Source organism: Heteronotia binoei, chromosome 7 (genome assembly GCF_032191835.1).
Source record: "Heteronotia binoei isolate CCM8104 ecotype False Entrance Well chromosome 7, APGP_CSIRO_Hbin_v1, whole genome shotgun sequence".
NCBI classification, from domain to species: Eukaryota; Metazoa; Chordata; class Lepidosauria; order Squamata; family Gekkonidae; genus Heteronotia; species Heteronotia binoei.
The window spans coordinates 111,990,690-112,009,752 of NC_083229.1; the positions used below are offsets into that span (position 1 = coordinate 111,990,690).

At 45.0% G+C, this 19,063-nt stretch overlaps 2 protein-coding genes across 2 annotated transcripts in view; one reads left to right on the top strand and one right to left on the bottom strand.

Annotated features, from left to right (window-relative positions):
* SYCP2L (synaptonemal complex protein 2 like) overlaps positions 1 to 18,708 on the top strand; it is a 58,315-nt gene extending 39,607 nt beyond the window's left edge. The window contains exons 23-32 of the mRNA XM_060244365.1: positions 3,774 to 3,900; positions 6,991 to 7,067; positions 8,256 to 8,325; positions 9,423 to 9,557; positions 12,008 to 12,126; positions 12,269 to 12,363; positions 15,381 to 15,480; positions 15,572 to 15,642; positions 17,225 to 17,294; positions 18,610 to 18,708. Coding sequence (XP_060100348.1) covers positions 3,774 to 3,900; positions 6,991 to 7,067; positions 8,256 to 8,325; positions 9,423 to 9,557; positions 12,008 to 12,126; positions 12,269 to 12,363; positions 15,381 to 15,480; positions 15,572 to 15,642; positions 17,225 to 17,294; positions 18,610 to 18,672 — 927 coding nt within the window. The 3' untranslated portion in view covers positions 18,673 to 18,708. The remainder of the gene's footprint in view (positions 1 to 3,773; positions 3,901 to 6,990; positions 7,068 to 8,255; positions 8,326 to 9,422; positions 9,558 to 12,007; positions 12,127 to 12,268; positions 12,364 to 15,380; positions 15,481 to 15,571; positions 15,643 to 17,224; positions 17,295 to 18,609) is intronic.
* On the bottom strand, positions 7,752 to 8,163 carry LOC132574761 (nuclear transport factor 2-like). Its single transcript, XM_060242999.1, has one exon. The coding sequence runs from the start codon at positions 8,150 to 8,152 to the stop codon at positions 7,769 to 7,771; it is 384 nt and encodes a 127-aa protein (XP_060098982.1). The 5' UTR covers positions 8,153 to 8,163; the 3' UTR covers positions 7,752 to 7,768.
* Positions 18,709 to 19,063: the final 355 nt, after the last annotated feature.

Below are 19,063 nucleotides of genomic sequence, written 5' to 3' on the forward strand. Positions count from 1 at the left end.
TGCCGTTTCTCAGTGTCAGAAGGCCTTCTGTTTTTTTCATTTTCCTGCTCAAACATCTCTGCTCTGGAGTTGTTTTGCAGCTTCGCCACTTAACCTTGGTCAATTTTTAAAGACAGTTTAACGGCCAATAGCTTCAGAAATGTGCTTGCAGATTTGGTGGCTGGCTGAAGAGAAGTTCCCCAAAGCTGGATACCTGATACCTGAGGTAGGCAGGACCAGGAGGTGTAGGTGACATTTCATGTTGCCCTCTGAAGAGGACCAGTGTGGTGTAGTGGTTAGAGTTCTGAGTTAGGATCTTGGGAGGTCTGGACTCAAATCCCAGTTCTGCCATGAAGTTCTCAAGGTGACTTTCGGGCCAGTCATGCTCTTTGTGTACCTTACAGGGTTGTTGTGGGGATAAAATGAAGATATAACTGTGAACTTCTGTAAAAAAAGGGCAGGATACAGACATACTAGATCAGGGGTGTGGAACTAATTTGTTATGAGGGCCAGATGTGACATAAATGAGACCTTGTCAGGCCAGGCCATGTTAGACTGGATCATGTGTGTTCCTATTGAAGATTAGGTAGCAGAGATACAAACTTTATAAAGGACACAAACAAACACAATTAAAGATATAGTTTTTAAAAAACATGTTTGAAACATTAGCGCGCATTGGTCTTAGAGGTGCTTTCTTTGTATTTCTCCTATGGAATCCAGGGAACCGGGCAAAGGAAACTGTGGGTCTTTCCTGTCTTCCCCAGGGGACCAAGAGGGAGGGAGCCTCAGCCAATAGAAGGAAGAGAGGCTTGGCTCAGTAGCTCTGCTGTGCGATTGAGAGGCCTGGCAAAGCAAGGCCTCTACTTCCCCCCTCTTCCTCCTCAAGGGAGGAGCCTCAGCCAATGGAGAAAATAGAAGTTTTGCTCTGTAGCTCCTGTGCAGTTGAGCAAGCCTTGCAAAGCAAGCTGTGATGCAGAAGGAAGCAAGAGAGAGGAAGAAGGAAGCAGATGGCAGCCGGTTGCTTGGGGGCCTGATTTGGCCTCTGGGCTGCATGTTTGACACATGAATGGCGTTGGTCCATTGCCCGTGGTCCCATAGTGTGTCGGCCTTGGTGGGTTCATTTTTCAACCTAGAAACTCAGCTTGTAATGGGGTGGCCAGTAGCATGTGGCTCTTTCATAGATATTGTGCAGCTCTCAAAGTCCTCACTGCCCCATTGTCTGGCTGGTTTGGAAAAGGCATTTGTCTCTTTAAATCACTTCGCCAAGCCAAGCCAGCCAGCAGCTTGGAGAATGTATTTAAAGCATTTTTTACCAGACTTAACGTTTTATGCTTTGAATCTGGTGGACCTGATAAGGGGAATAACATGCTGGGTTTGGGTCTGACTTTGGCGTAGAGACCCTGACAAGGATGAGTCACGACCGGTTTTCTTCTGGGTACAGTTCAATGTATTGGCGCTAAACTGCTTGGACCCTGCCTACCTTAATAGTCCAGTTCCTCCCTTATATTCCATAATCATATTTTAAGGTTAATTAAGACCACTGTTTGTTTGTTTTTTAACATTAGCTTTGCATGATTTTGTCGGTGTAGAAGTTAGCAGATTTGTGACTGCCTTTGTCTGCCTCTGCCAGTTCACTCGATGAGGAATAGTTTAACACAGCCAACACCACACTGCGCTCTTAAACTATATACAAGATTTATTATATACGTATATACAGCTCTTCGCCAGACAATCAAATAATAGTGAGAGGATAGGTGGTACAGCATAGTTCTAGTTTTATACATTTGCCGTTAATTGCTGCATCAATGAGGAAACAGTGCTGAGTCATTCTGAGTCGTTCTGCACTCCTTACCTGGTTACATCGTCCATCTGGTCAGATCATCTTTAGTCCATCTACTTGACAGCTATTTGACAGCAGCTGTCAGATTAATTGCATTGCCTCATGCCTTACTAGGCATTATTTCCTATGCCAACAGATTTAAACATGGGGATTGGTCCAGCCAGCTTCTTTACTTGACTTTACCCAGTGCCCTTCCCTACTGTAGCCCCCAATGGCTTTTGGTGATCCCCAGAATCGCATTTGGAGGCTGTCCAGTGGGGATTCCTGCTTCCTTTTGTCACCAGCAGTAAAACTAGCTGGATCTAACCCCTTGTATGCATACAGAAGAACTTTACTGCAGCTGACGGTATCTATGAAATCTTCTCTCCCTGGATGCAGTGTGCATTTTCTGGAACCTGTTTTTCTTTGGTTAGTTCAGTGTTGGCCAAACTAAGGCTCAGGAACTGCATGTGGCTTTTTCATACATATTGTGCTGCCCCATTGGCTAGTTTGGAAAAGGCATTTGTCTCTTTAAATCACTTCTCCAAGCCAGCCAGCAGCTTGGAGAATGCATTTATTAACAAATCTTCTACCCTTCTAAATCCTTTAGCCTTAAGTAGTTCACTCCACCTATGCTCCTTGTCTCCTTCCATCAACATTTCTAATGGCGTCCATCTAGATACCCGATTTAGCCATTTCGGTTGCCATTTCTTCCAAACATTTAGCCCATTTTTCCTTGGTCCCACGTTTAAATTAAGTTCCTTCGCCCCCATGTTTGTAAAGATGCCATGTTTTCCTACCCCATTATTAGCTTCATTCTCAAACCTTATCCATTTCTGATCCCCTTCTTTCTCTATTTCTAATAATGCCTTAAGCTGAAATGCTTCTGGAGAATGCATTTAAAGTTAACATTGCTTTCTTTCTACCTCTCCCTCCCTCCCTCCCTCCCTCTTCCTTTCCTGCTCTCAAATATCTGAAATTCATGTCTTTGTGGTTTTCAAACATCTGACATTTATTCCATGTGGCTCTTACATTAAGCAAGTTTGGCCACCCCCAGGCTAGCTTATGATAGCTGAGAATAAGCAAGTACAAGGACATCTTTATTTTGGTGCCCTTGACATTAGATGGTTCTGCCTTTCATCCCAAGGGGGGGACTCAAAAAAGGTTTACATCATTCTCCTCTCCTCTATTATATCCTCACAACAACTCTGTGAGGTCAGTCAGGCTGAGAGTATGTGACTGGCCCAAGGTCACCCAGCAAGCTTCCAGGGCACAAATGGGGACGCGACCCTGGATTTCCCAGTCCTAGCCTGACACTTGGGCCACTGCTGCATGTGCTGTTTTCTACTCTAGAAACTGACAAGATGGAATAAAATGGTTCCATTCTGTCAATATGGAGCTGCAGATTACTTGCGCCTCCATCACGTTGCATGCATTGTGACCTCTTTCACAGGGCAGTTCCAGGCATGAGATAAGCAGGGGTGGTTTGCCATTGCTTTCCTCTGCCTAGCAACTCCAGTCTTCCTTGATGGTCTCCCAGCCAAGTACTGACCATATGAAGCTGCCTTCTACTGAATCAAACCCTCAGTCCGTCTACTCAGACTGGCAGCAGCTCTCCAGGGTCTCAAGCTGAGGCTTTTCACGCCTATTTGCATGGTTGGAGATGTCAGGGATTGAACCTGGGACCTTCTGCTTTCCAAGCAGATGCTCTACCACTGACTCTCCTTAGCTCCCAAGCACTGACCAGCATGGGCCAAACTTGGGCTAATTGGGCTGCTCATGCATGCATAACAGGAACAATACAAAACTCAAGCCATGACAAAATATCCCCACAGGATGAATGTTAACCTGTTTTTCTTTCTTGCCTCTTAAAGACGGGATGTTTGATTGAAGGAAGAGGTATTCAGGAACAGGCAGTCTCTCGTGTCCCTTTACAGAATGAACAAACTTAGACGCCTACAAATTTTTCTTCCAGGCCGGGAATTCATCCATGCACAGAGACATGGCCGAGAAAAGAAGGAAACTGAGCATAAGATTACAAGACTTCTTAGCAGGGCAGCAAACTGGCATGACTTCAACCCCGTTGGCACGTAGGAGTCGAAGTATGTTTTCCCTTCAAAGTACGACATGCTCCTTGTGATGGTGGTGGCGGCGGAATGCTGTCAAGTTGCAGTCAACTCACGTTGAACTGATAGGGTTTTCAGGGGAGAAGAAGTTCAGAAGTGGGTTGCCATTGCCTGTCTCTGTGTAAAGTCCTTGGATTTCCTTGGTGGTCTCCCAATAAATGCTAACCAGGCCCTCCTTGCTTAGATTCCAAGATCTGATAAGGTTAGGCTAGCCTGGGCCAACCCCCCCCCCCCCTTAAAAAAAATCTGTATATGACCTGTTGCTGCTGTGGCCTGGAGGATTTGGGTTTTTTTTTTTTTTTAAAAGTAATCTGTCATTGTTTAATTATTGTGGCTATTTGTTGACTGAGAAATCAGATCTGTAACTTTAGAGGTTTTCCTGAAGTTAAGGCACTTGGTTGGAGTGAAGAGTGATTCCAGCATGAGGTCTTGATACTGTGTATTTGTAATTTTACATGGAAATAATCAGAAAAGTAGCCGAGTTCGTCTTCAAGGTCCCAGGAGCATGTTACACCATTCAGTGTACTGTGGGTTTCTTGTAGGGATGGACGCAGACAGAAAATCTTGGTCTGGTCTTGAGTTCATGAGCCAGGCAGCTACAGACCGAACCCCCGAGCCTTAAACCCCACCAGAACCAGTTGGGACAGTGTCAGGCCCTGTCCCCAACATGCTTGCATTACCCCCCCCCCTTTAAAAAAAACTGTATATGATCTGTTGCTGCTGTGGCCTGTAGTGATAGGCTGCGTTTAGGTGTTTCCCCCTTCCAAATTAGTTTTGGAGAGGAAAAGTTTCATCCATGGTTCTCAACCCATTATATGTTGGCATGGGGTGGGGTGAGGATAACAGAGACAAAAATCCTTTGTTTCTTGATCGGCTCTGAAGGTAGTGTGTGTTGGGATTAATTGGTATAGTTGGTCCAGTTCCCACTAGTTAGCAGAGTGCTTAAATAAAGCTAAAAGCTCAGGAGCATCACTTTACTAGGTTACTCAGCTTACAAAGCTACACAGAGCCATGCTTCCAAGTTTAAAAGAGATTGAATCCTCTCTTCATTTTTTCCCTTTTTTTGTTAGCTTCTTTGACCAATGGTCTTAAGCTCAGCATAATAAACAGGACATTGAATAAAACTGCAAACAAAGGCAAATTTACAGAAAAAAATTCCACAACAGTTTAAAAATCAAGTTAAAATCAAGAACTACATAGCATTGTTATTAAATTAATAAAACCCCTTGGAATTTAAATTTGTAAAAATAAATTTATGGTGCATAATATTTATGAGGACAGTTTCAGGGATGTTTTAAGGAAAGCACTGTCGACTGGTATTTTGCCACCGAGCAGGTTATTTTAGGGTTCGTATCTGCCATAAGAGCCCCGTGGCGCAGAGGGGTAAAGCTGCAGTACAGCATTCCTAAGCTCTGCTCATGACCTGAGTTCGATTCCTGCGGAAGCTGGGTTCAGGTAGCTGGCTCCAGGTTGACTCAGGCTTCCATCCTTCTGAGGTTGGTCAAATGAGTACCCAGCTTGCTGTGGGGGAGTGTAGATGACTGGGGAAGGCAATGGCAAACCATCCCGTAAAATGTCTGCTGTGAAAACGTTGTGAAAGCAACATCACCCCAGAGTCGGAAACGACTGGTGCTTGCACAGGCAATTACCTTTACTTTTTTTTTTTTTTTACCTGCCAATAATAGGGTTATACCCTCTCTTTATTTGAGAAGTACACTATTGATAGGAAAGAGTGGAGACAGGATAGACAACTAACTTAGTAGCAAAGAACTAGAAACCCTTCTCCTCCTGTATCTGGAGGGAGTATTGTGTTAAGAACATAAGAGAAGCCATGTTGGATCAGGCCAGTGACCCATCCAGTCCAACACTCTGTCACACAGTGGCCAATATGTGTGTGTGTGTGTGTGTGCATACACACACACACACACACGTATATATATACATATATACATACTGTGGCTAATAACCACTGATGGACCTCTGCTCCATATTTTTATCCAATTCTCTCTTAAAGCTGGCTATGCTTGTAGCCGCTGCCACCTCCTGTGGCAGTGAATTCCACATGTTAATCACCCTTTGGGTGAAGAAGTACTTCCTTTTATCCGTTTTAACCTGTCTGCTCAGCAATTTCATTGAATGCCCACGAGTTCTTCTATTGTGAGAAAAGGAGAAAAGTACTTCTTTCTCTACTTTCTTCATCCCGTGCATAATCTTGTAAACCTCTATCATGTCACCCCGCAGTCGACGTTTCTCCAAGCTTGGTGGTGATGCAGTCTCCCATTTTAGGGTTGCTGGGTACAGCTTTCTTCCCCTCCAATGGTGCCCCCCCCCACAGCTCCTTTTTTCTCCTGTTGGAAATAATGGTAAACTTATATGGAAGTTGGGAAGGGGATACACCCAGTAGCATTGTAAGAAGGAGTAAGAAACAGTCCAGTCCTCATTGAAGTCACGCCTTTCGAAGCCTGTCCACTTCAATGGATTTGGAATGCACTGTAAGGCTCCTGCTTCTGCAGTCTGCTGCCTCTCTCTCCTGCATGCAGGGTGGGAGACTGGGAGGCAAGGGCAGGCTCCAGTAAGAAATGGCTTCTATGTATAAAGGTAAAGGTAGTCCCTGTGCAAGCACTGAGTCATTACCGACCAATGGGGTGATGTCACATCACATTTTCTTGGCAGACTTTTTACTGGGTGGTTTGCCATTGCCTTCCCCAGTCATCTACACTTTACTCCCAGCAAGCTGGGTACTCATTATACTGACCTCGGAAGGATGGAGGGCTGAGTCAGCCTTGAGCTGGCTACCTGAACCCAGCTTCCGCCAGGATCAAACTCAGGTCATGAGCAGAGCTTGGACTGCAGTACTGTAGCTTACTACTCTGTGCCACGAGGCTTCTCTTCTATGTATAAAGACTGTCAAATTACGCTGTTGTTCATATGGCTGGAAAAAAGAGCACTACTGTTTGATAGCTCCGTGACTTTATGTATTTTTAGGAAAGGCACATTTTAGGACTTTCCCCTCCTAACGGCGCCAAGATTCTGCCATATATCTGACAGGTAATTTGTTTCTCCCAGATGGCTTGGAAATGGAGGATGCCAATTTGCCACTAAATGTTTCTTCCCTTGATGACTCGGATGCTGATGGAAGCAAGGTATGAGAGCCAGTTGGGTGTAGTGGTGAAGTACGTGGGCTCTTATCTGGGAGAACCGGGTTTGATTCCCCACTCCTCCACTTGCACCTGCTAGCATGGCCTTGGGTCAGCCATAGCTCTGGCAGGAGTTGTCCTTGAAAGAGCAGCTTCTGGGAGAGCTCTCTCAGCCCCACCTACCTCACAGAGTGTCTGTTGTAGGGGAGGAAGGTAAAGGAGATTGTGACCGCTCTGAGATTCAGAGTATAGAGTGGGATATAAATCCAATATCATCATGGCACGGGACATGAGGGTTCACATTCAACTTACTGAAATGTTATTACCCCTGAATTTCAGGTGTTATGTGGGAACATCACACAGCACTTCTAAAGAATCTGTTGTGTCTAGAAATTTTACTGTTTTTTTGTTGTTATTGACAGGTACATAGTTTTATTATATATAGAATCATTTTTTCCAAGCTGCAGGGAGTTTAATGCAATGCGGTGCCACTAGACTGCATACGCTGGAGCCACACACAAACACACATGGGATAGAAAAATGGATGTGTATGCTGTGGGAACTATCCCAATGACATTACCTAGTGTTTCGAACGGAATATATACATTCTTTTTGTCACATAGCCAGAGAAAGGTGACTTTGAAACAACTTTTAAACTGTTGCTTAATCAGAAATTTACTAGCCAAAGGCACATTAGAAAACACATTTTAGGCAGAGTTGTAAAGAGCAAGCCTGAATGTGTCATTGAAACAAATCCATTTGTCAGTAATGTTCTTGAGAACAAACATCTGGTGGAATCCCATCACTGGATCATCGTCCACCTTCAACTGATCGACAACCATACTAAGGATACAATTATCAGGAGTTGGCTGATGACCCTGGGAGGTTATATTGTGCTGAATTTTTTGGAAAGGAAGCCTCATCAGTTTTTCCATAATGGCCGCTTTTCCTTGGAATTGCTGACCTTCCCATGATAAGCAGGAAGCATCTGTATAAAAGACACCTAGTTGTTCCCCACGAGTATCAAACTGCTGACAATACAACTGTATAAAACTTGTTCCAATCTGCTCCCAAATAGGTCTTGCAAGCATTTTATACGCCTCTCTCCGGCCCGGGTGTTTCCAGTGAAAACCAATTGACATTTGGGCAGGAGAGCTTGAAATTTTACTGTTAATGCTTCTCATTCTTTTTTAGAAGTATGGCGCTGCATCCAGTACTCTGCCTCTGAAAGACCTGGTCTCTAAATCTAAGTGCAAACTCGCAGGTATGGATGGACATGCATGAAACAAAATATGAGGAGGGACAATGGGCAAACTTGAGCAACCACTCTCCTAGTTGCTTTAAGGGGGAAGGGATGATACTTTCCCCTGCTTTTGATCTCTTTTCATCTGTGCAGCCCAGCCTGTGTCATTGAGCAGTGATCATCTTTGCAAGATAATCAGCGTGGTCTCCTGGATGTACTCTGTAAGGGACCAAATTGATTTTCCTGAATGTCATAATGATCTGTTCCTATGTTTGTTTAATTTGGCAGATCTATGGCAATCAAAAGATTTAATTCCAAAACAGAGTTAGCATCTAGGGACATGGGAAAAGCAGAGCCTTCTAAACCCCTGCAAAACTCCAGTTGCACCAAGAAATGATGTTTGAGTTCAGGGGCACCTTTAAGGCCAACAAAGTGAGTTTCCGTGTGCGCATACACTTGTTCAAATACAGTGAAAAGGAAATAGAAATAACGGTCATACACCATACTCCCTCTCAGCTATGGAGCCTTGTGAGCAAAAATTCTGCTTCGTGAACTACTGGCCTTAAAGTTGTGAGTTACTGCATAAATTAGTTTGCTCTGGAGCCATCTTTCCCAAGCGAAGACAAAAATGTGTGAGCCTGAAATCTGTGAGCTGGTTCACACTAACTCATTCTAAAGGGAATGCTTGGTCATACATATAGGGGTTGTGCAGTAAATTAGCTTACAGAATATTATATAAACTATATAATATACAGAAATTAGTGTGCAGAATGTATGACATTTCTTTTTCATTGTGTCTGAAGAAGTGTGCGTGCGTGCAAAAGCTCATACCTTGAATAAAACTTCGTTGGTCTTAAAGGCAGGGGTCGTTTTGTAGAAACACAGGTGGTGGAGCTCATCCAGGGATTGTTATGCAGCTGCGCCTCCTATCCAATGGACAAGGTAGGTGGGGAGGAGGAGGGGGAACCCTCAGAAAGGTTCAGGAGCTGCACTCTTGTGAGGTCCTGCTGAATCCGAGGCCTACCTAAAGGTGTCCTGGACTCAAATTTTGTTCTGCTTCAGACCTACACGGCTGCCCAGTTGGATTTACCAAGATATGATATTCTTGTTTCTATCAGGTTTCCAAAGTGTTCTCAGCGAGAAGCGATTGAAAGCCACCAAGAGGAACTTTAGTAACGAGCTGTCTTCTAGCCTTTCTTTTGAACCCAAACAACTTTTTGATTCCATGGATGTAGAAGAGGAAATCCATAAAGGTGACCTCAGGCTGCTTTATACTATCAACTTTTCTAAACCTCTCTGTCATTTTAATCACTACAAGTCTACAAATCCTAAAGACTTACTTGTTTTCCAAAACTCTTATTTTTAGTAGGTCTGTCTTCCAGCTACTGTGGAGGATTTGGGGTTTTTTTTTAAAAAATGTAATCTGTCATTGTTTAATTATTGTGGCTATTCGTTGACTGAGAAATCAGATCTGTAACTCTAGAGGTTTTCCTGAAGTTAAGGCACTTGGTTGGAGTGAAGAGTGATTCCAGCATGAGGTCTTGATAGTGTGTATTTGTAATTTTACATGGAAATAATCAGAAAAGTAGCCGAGTTCGTCTTCAAGGTCCCAGGAACATGTTACACCATTCAGCATACTGTGAGTTTCCTGTAGGGATGGACGCAGACAGAAAATCTTGGTCTGGTCTTGAGTTCATGAGCCAGGCAGCTACAGACCAAACCCCCAAACCCCACCAGAACCAGTTGGGACGGTGTCAGGCCCTGCCACCCAACATGCTTGCATTACCCAGATGCAACACACACCCACCAATATCAGGTGGCATCAGGTCCTGCCTCTGGCATGCCTGCATTTTCTGAAAGTCACACAAATGCTTGCGTCACTTCTGAAAAATGCAGGCACACTGCCGGGGGGGGGGGGGGTCCTACGCCAAGCAGAAGCTGTGGAGATGTGTCATGCCAAGTTCAATCCCGAGCCTGCCTGAAAAGTTGGGGTGAGTGTCTGGGGAAGGCACCTTCTTCCAACCTCAGTTCGCAGGCCCCAAACCAGGCAAAGTCCTGGCTGGTCTTTGGCTCAGTACATCATGGGTAACAATGACAACGAGGCAGGACCCTGGCCCGGGCCAGCAACTGAGCCCATAGCTGGCCGCTCTGGTGCTGCTGAGGTTGACAGCTTGCCTGAGCCAGCATTCCCCACACCTGACCCAGCAGCAGGAGAGGGTGAGGAAGCACAGCTGCCAGTAGGGAGCCGCAAGATTAACCTTCATGGGTAGCTCGGTTGAGGGTTAGTGGCCTGGCAGAGGGGTTCACGCCTGCGAGGAAGGAGGTCACTGAGTCCTGAGTTTTAGCAGGAGCTTCCCTGCTTGCTAAAAGAAGAAAAAGAAGACTGCAGATTTATACTCTGCCCTTCTTACAATCTCCTTTATCTTCCCCCCCCACAGCAGACACCCTGTGAGGTGGGTGGGGCTCAGAGGGCTCTCACAGCAGCTGCCCTTTCAAGGACAACTCCTGCGATAGCTGTGGCTGACCCAAGGCCATTTCAGCAGCTGCAGGTGGAGGAGTGGGGAATCAAACCCTGTTCTCCCAGATGAGAGTCCACACACTCAACCACCACATCAAACTGGCTCTGCTAATTGGGGCATCGCCAGAGGCCCATTTAGCCCCCCTGCTCAGGGCTGGGCTCTCTGTGGAAGCAACAAGTCGCTTTCAGCACAACTTGCATCCACCTGGCTCTTGCACCCTTAGCTTTCTGACTCCTGGCTCCAGACAACGTCTCTTTCTGCCCTCTGACTCAGCATTCTGGCTCAGCTTTGGTTTGAACTCTCTGGCTTGACCCCGGACTGGACTTGGACTCTGCCCTCACCCACGCTCAGCCCGTAACACAGTGTTTGGGTCTGTGCCTGTCCCTCGTTTCCTGTTCCTTATATTAGTCTAATGGACATGTAGTTCTAATGGGCCAAGTAGTCCTTAGATTTTAGCTGTATCATATTTGAATTAGGTATCATAGTCCCTAGTCTTTTCATATGTGTAAGGCAAAAGAACTATAATGTCAAAGAGTTGTTTATACAGATGTTTTGTACATTGTAAAAAATAAGAATCGTGTGCAGTGTTATTGCTTTGAAGGTAATGAATCATTGCTAGCAAGTTCTCCAAGGCATTAGTTTGCATCCAGAGGAGGCATTTTGGACTGCAGTGGAAGGGTGAACCCAAGCCAGGACCTTCTTGCCATTTGTGCTAAGCAGTTCTATCTTGTATGTGTGGAAGTGCCTGGCACTGGCTTTTTGCTGTTTAGATCCAGCATCAGCGACTGTATGTGTCTGCTTGCATTCTTGGTGCTTGGGAGGAGCAACAGTGGGAGGGCTTCTAGTGTCCTGGCACCACTGATGGACCTCCTGATGGCACCTGGGGTTTTTTTTGGCCACTGTGTGACACAGAGTGTTGGACTGGATGGGCCACTGGCCTGATCCTACATGGCTTCTCTTATGTTCTGGTGTATGAACAGCTCTGAATGAATTCAAGTACGTCATTCGCTATTATGAAAAATCAGGGCCTTTTTTTTGAGCAGGAATACACAGGAACCCAGTTCGGACTGGCTTGGTGTCAGGGTGTGTGGCCTAATATGCAAACGAGTTCCTGCTGGGTTTTTTCTACAAAAAAAAAAAGCCCTGTGAAAGACTCAATACAGGGCTGTACTTCTTTCTCACAGGAGAAACTTTAGATGCATTGGAAGATAATGTCTCCGCCATGTTCCGGGAAGACATTGGTGATTCAGGTGTCATTGCTGCATTTGAGACCTTCACAAATGAACTGAAGAAAACATTTTGGGTAACTCTGCTTTTTTGTAACAGGAGGCTTACTTTTGTAGAGTGTAAGGGGACTCAGTTTTGGAGGAATATTTCACCATTTAGATATTTTCATCTGCATCTTTTTTTCCCCCTTTGCCTAATCAACTGGCACTGTGACTAAGTCTCGATACAAGAGGATAGAGATTTACACGCAAAATACCTTGAAGTCACCTGAACAGAATATGTCAGCATTATTGAATCAGATCCATCAGTGCAGGTGAGTGGTGAGGCTTAGGTGTAGTTTGGTGTAGTGGTTGAGTGGTTAAGTGTGTGGACTCCCCACTCCTCCACTTACAGTGCGGTTTGATTGCCCACTCCTCCGCTTACAGCTGCTGGAATGGCCTTGGGTCAGCCATAGCTCTCACAGCAGTTGTCATTGAAAGGGCAGCTGCTGTGAAAGCCCTCTCAGCCCCACCCACATCACAGGGTGTCTGTTGTGGGGGGAGAAGATATAGGAGATTGTAAGCCGCTCTGAGTCTCTGATTCAGAGAGAAGGGTGGAGTATAAATCTGCAGTCATCTTCTTGCCTGACATTGGCTGTAAGAAAGGAATCCTTTCCTTAAGCTAGGGACACAGGGCAGAAGCAGAGTTCTGTATACGTCTTCCTGCCATTTTTATCCAGAAGAACTGTTCTGTGTGGTATCTCTTGGTGTTGGTTGCCACGCCAATTTACATGTCTGGACAGCAGTAGAATAGGACTGGGGAAAGACCAGAGCTCAGGTAGATCGAGGTAGATCTCCTTTCTGTGGAGAAGGTCCTAGACTTGATTCCCAGTCTCTTTCATTCCAAAATGTATTGCCAGTTAGAGTAAATATTACAAGGTTAAATGGACCATTGATTTGAGGCAGTTTAAGTTCATGCGGATTTTATTGGTCCGCATCATTAATCAGTTGTCTCCAGTTAGAAGGATAATTAGTAGGGCAAACTGTGATTGCAGGAAGTGAGCATGCCTTAAAAAGATAAAGGGTAGTCCCCATGCAAGCACAAGGTTTCTGATTCTGGGGTGATGTCATATCATGACATTTTCACGGCAGGCTTTTTACAGGGTGGTTTGCCATTGCCTTCCCCAGCAAACTGGGTACCCATTTTACTGACCTTAGAAGGATGGAAGACTGAGTGAACCTGAAGCCAGCTTCCACCAGGAATCGAACTCAGGCCATGAGCAAAGGGCTTGGACTGCAGTACTGCAGCTTTTCCACCCTGCCCCACGGGGCTCCTTACCAGCTTTCAAAATACATCATCACGTCAGTCGCTGTGAAAAGTTGGCTTAAGGTTGCACTGGCACCAGGGGCTGTCTTTAGGAATAACAACTAATTTTCTGTTGGAGCTCTCTTCTCCATTGCTGTCCATCCATGCAAGCAGGGAAAGGGATATTCTTCAGTGGGCTTTTCTGCATTCTCTTTTGCCTTGCTTGTGTGTTCTTGCTGCTTCAGGTCCCCCTCCCACGTTTCTGCATGTTTTGCTCTCTCTAATGGTCGATTCAGTATTATTATCTGCAAGTCTGGCATATGAACGTATGAAGCTGCCTTCTACTGAATCAGACCCTGGGTCCATCAAAGTCAGTATTGTCTACTCAGACTGGCAGCGGCTCTCCAGGGTCTCAAGCTGAGGTTTTTCACACCTATTTGCCTGGACCCTTTTTAGTTGGAGATGCCAGGGATTGAACTTGGGACCTTCTGCTTACCAAGCAGATGCTCTACCACTGAGCCACCATCCCTCCCTCTAGATTTAAACGGCAGGGTTTTATGCTGGACATAAAGCACTGCAATATTGAGTTGACAACTTCAGGGAGCAAAACACATGTAGAGCAGAGCAGACCCTTGTCCCCCAGCAGCAGGAATGCAAAAGCAAGAAAAATTAGGGTGCGAAAAGCCCAGTGTGATGTTGGTTTAGGCCAGGTGTATCAAACTCATTTGTTATGAGGGCCAGATCTGACATAAATGTTGAACTGGGCCATCTTGGGTCAGGCCATTTGTGTTCCTATTTAAGATTAGGTAGCAGAGATATAAATTTTATAAAGGACACAGACAAACACAAAGATTTAAAAAAAAAACTTAAAAAATAAAACATGCTTAAAACATTAGCACTCATTGGTCTTATAGTTGCTTTCTTTGTATCTCTTCCATGGGATCCAGGGAACTGGGCAAAGGAAGCTTTAGCTCTTTCCTTCCTTCCCCAGGGGACTAGGAGGGGAAGGAGCCTCAGCCAATAGAAGGAAGAGAGGCTTAGCTCAGTAGCTCCGCTGTACAATTGAGAGAGCCTGACAAAGCAAGCTCTCCCCCCCCCTTCCTCCCCAAGGGAGGAGCCTCAGCCAATGGAGAAAACAGAGGTTTTTGCTCTGTGGCTCCTGTGCAATTGAGCAAGCCTGACAAATCAAGCTGTGATGCAGACGGAAGCAAGAGAGAGGGAAAAGGAAGCAGATGGCAGCCAGTTGCTCGAGGGCCTGATAGGAGTCCTCTGAGGGCCTGATTCGGCCCCCAGGCCACATGTTTGACACCCCTTGTTTAGGTACTTATGGATGGTTCTATCATCTGCTGCTTGTTGTAGTTAAGGTGTAGATGGGAAGGGGCTATATTTCTCCAAACAACTGCTCTGACCTTTAAGGTGGTCCTGGGGAGAACAGTTCTCTGTGAGTGTTTACAGAACGTGGGAGGCTTATACAGAACGCTGCTTCGTAGCTTGATGATTCCAGCTATGTTGGGCTTTTTAAAAAAACATGGTGTGCTTTTCTGAAATCCTTTTGCCTCCCCGTGAAATTGGATCTGTTTTTAAAAAAATGTTCTACCTCCAGGGTAACCGTTCTCCATTACCCTCTGTGCCAAGGAGCATTTGCCTGTCTCCTGTGAAACTTGATTGCATTGCAGAGGTTTTGGGGTTCTGCTTGTAGGGCATGTGTTTCGGGGCATTGGCTAAATGGTAGAACTGTGCATGAGCTGAACAAGTGACGTAGAATACACCATGAGCCCCTTTGTGGTTGTGTGTTGCAAGAAAAGATCAGTCGCTGTGTGGAAATAGTCTTCCCATTACCATTCTTATTGCTTTTCCAACACAAGGTTCTCAAAATCTGGGAACACAGTGTGGAAAATGTCTGGACCAGATGGTACCTCAGTTTGTTAATTTCAAAGCCAATGTATAGCAGTGGCACCCAATGAAACTGGAGAGGAGTTAGCCTGTGTGATCCTGTGTATATTTTAATCAGTGAAAATTTAGTGTCCGGTATTCCCCTTGCATCAGGCTAAAGGAACTGGAAAACTTCCACAGGATTGTTGTGAAGGAACTAGACAACCTGGAGATGAGGGTTCAATTTCTCTCAAGTCTTGAGAGGAATACAGTGGTAGGTATCTCTTTTCGCTTTGTCCTGCATCTTCTGTAGATTGAATTTTTAGTGTTTTAACTTGAGACTCATGTTGAGAACATTGTTTCAGGAATTTTGGACTAAACAATCAAACAAGCTGAACAGAAAACTGAATGCTTTTTGTGCTCATCAAATGCAGAGGTATTTCTATTCCTGCTGTCTGTCCCAGTGGGCAGAATTGCGTCTTTCTTGAGCACTTTTTCGGTGGCTTGGTTTCTAGAGCACCCTGTTCTTCTGTGTGCTTCTGTGGCCTGTTTCTCTCGTCGCCAAGGGTGTCTTCAAGAGGCAAAGGTTGCAAATCCAGCCCAGTGGCCCTTTGTTTCCACATGGCCATCTTAGCAAGGGTGTATCTGTTTGTGAATGTATGTCCCTTCCCAGGTCAGTATAGCTAATGACCAAGAAATGACTTCCATTTCAGAAAGATTGTACTTTTCCAGTAATACGTCGTTACTGGAGAAAAATACTGTCCTTTGCCCCCAAGTTATCGAAATGACTGTGGTGTGACCTGTTAATTGGACATTTAACTCTCCCTCCTAGATAGAACATAGGCACGTGACTCTCCATTTTCTAGATGGAACATAGACATGTGAGTTCTTGGGGAGCCTCTTAAAAAGGGGGAGAAATTAGAGAATCTCGGCAGGAGGAAGATTGGTTCTGAGCCCACATATTAAATCCAGCCAAACCTGGACCAATAACTGGGGGCTGAGATAAACTTTCCGAGACAAGAGGGTTTCCCTTTCAAAACTGTACAAAAACTATCAAAGATTTCAGGTTTTCACAGCTGGTAACATCATTAGGGGTTGTAGAATCTTTCGGGCTCAAGTGCCATGTTCTACTGGAGAAAGTTTTTCTTCCAGACGTTTCGTTCTCGGCTGCGGAGAACATCCTCAGTGGCGTTGCAGCCGGAGCAGGTGCTCTGACCTTCTTGGCTGCTGTGCATTGTGTTGAGTGTACAGCTCATGTACAAAAACTGTTTAAATATAGCCTGTGATCATAAGTGGGCTGGTAGTTTTAAGATAGTACATGCCAGGGAAAGAAAACCCTTTCCAGTCATTTTTTTTTCTCCCCTTACACTCCTGTTAAAATGGACTCTGTCTCGGTCACACTCTCCTTTCAGCAAACTCCCCTTTCTCACTGAACCTGCCCCCATCCTTCAACTGACGAAACTTAACTGCCAGCAGGGCTTTTTTTTGTAGCCAGATCTCCTTTGCATATTAGGCCACACACCCCCTGATGTAGCCAATCCTCCTGGAGCTTACAGTAGGCCCTGTAATAAGAGCCCTTGAGTTCCCTGTGAGAAAGGCAGACTAAAAATAATGTAAATAAGTGCCCTGCCCAGGGCTTTTTTTTTTGTAGCAGGAACTCCTTTGCATATTAGGCCACACCCCTTTTATGTAGCAATCCTTCGAGAGCTTACAGGGCTCTTCTTACAGAGCCTACTGTAAGCTCTTGGAGGATTGGCTACATCAGGGTGTGTGTGGCCTAATATGCAAAGGAGCTCCTGCTAGAACTCCACCCCTGCACAGGACTAACACACAGGGGTTCTACCCTTCTGCCATGTGCTCGTAGTCAAACTAAGCAGGTAGCCTTTTGAGGAATGAAATATTCCCATTGCTCCTTTCTTCTGACTCCCCGTTATAGTTGGTGACCTGCAGCTGGTGGAGGCTGAGTAATACATTCTGGTGAATAAGCCTGATTACATCCAGGTTTACCTTTCTTGCAGGATACAGTCCATGGCTACAGGGCCAGATGGAATAGCAAGGAATCAAAAGGAGACAGGCCAGAATGTCAAGGTATGTGTTGTAACCAATCAGTAGCAAAAAATGGGCTCCTGTGTTAAAACTACAGCTATATAAAACACAGGAAAATGCACTCCTCATACAATTTATTATATCACAGTGAACTTTGTATGTTTTGCACAACAGTAAATATGAAGTTATATGCAATTACTCTATTAATACGAAATGTTCAAATCCTATGTCTCCAGCAGTAGCAAAGTACCGATAAGCTACTCACTCCACATCTCATTAAACAAATTCACTCTACAAAACAAAAGTCCTTCAGAGCGGTCAAGGAATTATTTAACAAGACAAAAAACTCTGGAAGACAATAAAACTCTTAAAAAGACTCTGAAGACTCTTGCTTCTGGGGTCCCCTTGCCTGAGATTGTTTCCACCAGAAGTAAGGTCTTTTTCAATGGCTGAGATCAATAATTTATACAGAACAGTAAAGCCTTCCACCGTTACACAAGTAGTCACTCTGACCTACAGTTTTAAGAATCTGACAAGCCCAAGCCATGTAGGTTATTGAATGACTTGTTTTGTTGATTGTACTGACTCACTATGTATAATCCATTTTGAGTCCCTGTGAAAAAGGTGGACTATAAGTGCCCGTGGTGCTGAGTAGTAAAGCTGCAGTACCGCAATCCAAATTCTCTGCTCATGACCTGAGTTCAATCCCAGTGGAAGCTGGGTTCAGGTAGCCAGCTCGAGGTTGACTCAGCTTTCCATCCTTCCGAGGTCGGTAAAATGAGTACCCAGCTTGCTGGGGGGAAAGTGTAGATGACTGGGGAAGGCAATGGCAAACCACCCCGTTAAAAAAAAGTCTGCTGTGAAAACATGATGTGACGTCACCCCAGAGTTGGAAATGACTGGTGCTTGCACCAGGGGACTATCTTTACTTTTTCTTCTTCTTTTTTTTAAGTAATGTGAATAAATCAGGGCTTTTTTGTAGCAGGAACTCCTTTGCATATTAGGCCACACACCTCTGATGTAGCCAATCTTCCTGGAGTTTACAGGAGGCCCTGTAAGAAGAGCCCTGTAAACTCTTGGAGGATTGGCTACATCAGGGGTGTGTGGCCTAATAGCCAAAGGGTTCTTGCTACAAAAAAAAAGCCCTGGAATAAATACTCCCCTTCCTCAAGGAAATAGCTGAAACTGGTGTGCTGTTTGAGTCAATTGTTGGTCAGTATTGTATCCATTAAATGCACTGGATGATTTAATTGCAGGCACTGAACTTTTAAACCAGCTTAAAATACACTGGATCAATGTTAATAAATGGTCAGCTTCTGACTTTCATATTGAGATACCTTTTTTTCCTTCTCCACAGTTTGGAAAAGTTGTAGACCTTGAGGAGGAGAGAGACAAGGTTTTCATTGTTACTTCAGACTGATAAAAATTGGTTGCAATAAACTTAAAGATCCTCCAAGGCAAATGTTTGGATAACTTTTTAACGATTGTTGACCAATTTACCTTCTGTCCGTTTATATACAGTTCACTATTTGTATGCTACGCAGAGTGTTAAAGCTGCAGTACTGCAGTCCTAAGTTCTGCTCACGACCTGAGTTCGATCCCCGGCGGTAGCTGGCTTTTCAGGTAGCTGGCTCTCAGTTGACTCAGCCTTCCATCCTCCGGAGGTCGGTAAAATGAGTACCCAGCTTGCTGGGGGGAAAGTATAGATGACTGGGGAAGGCAATGGCAAACCACCCCGTAAAAAGTCTGCTGTGAAAATGTTGTGAAAGCAACGTCACCCCAGAGTTGGAAATGACTGGTGCTTGCACAGG

What these genes read in the sequence shown, in the direction of transcription:
- LOC132574761 (XM_060242999.1), bottom strand. Translation starts at nt 8,152, where the DNA reads ATGCTTGCAAGACCTATTTGGGAGCAGATTGGAACAAGTTTTATACAG.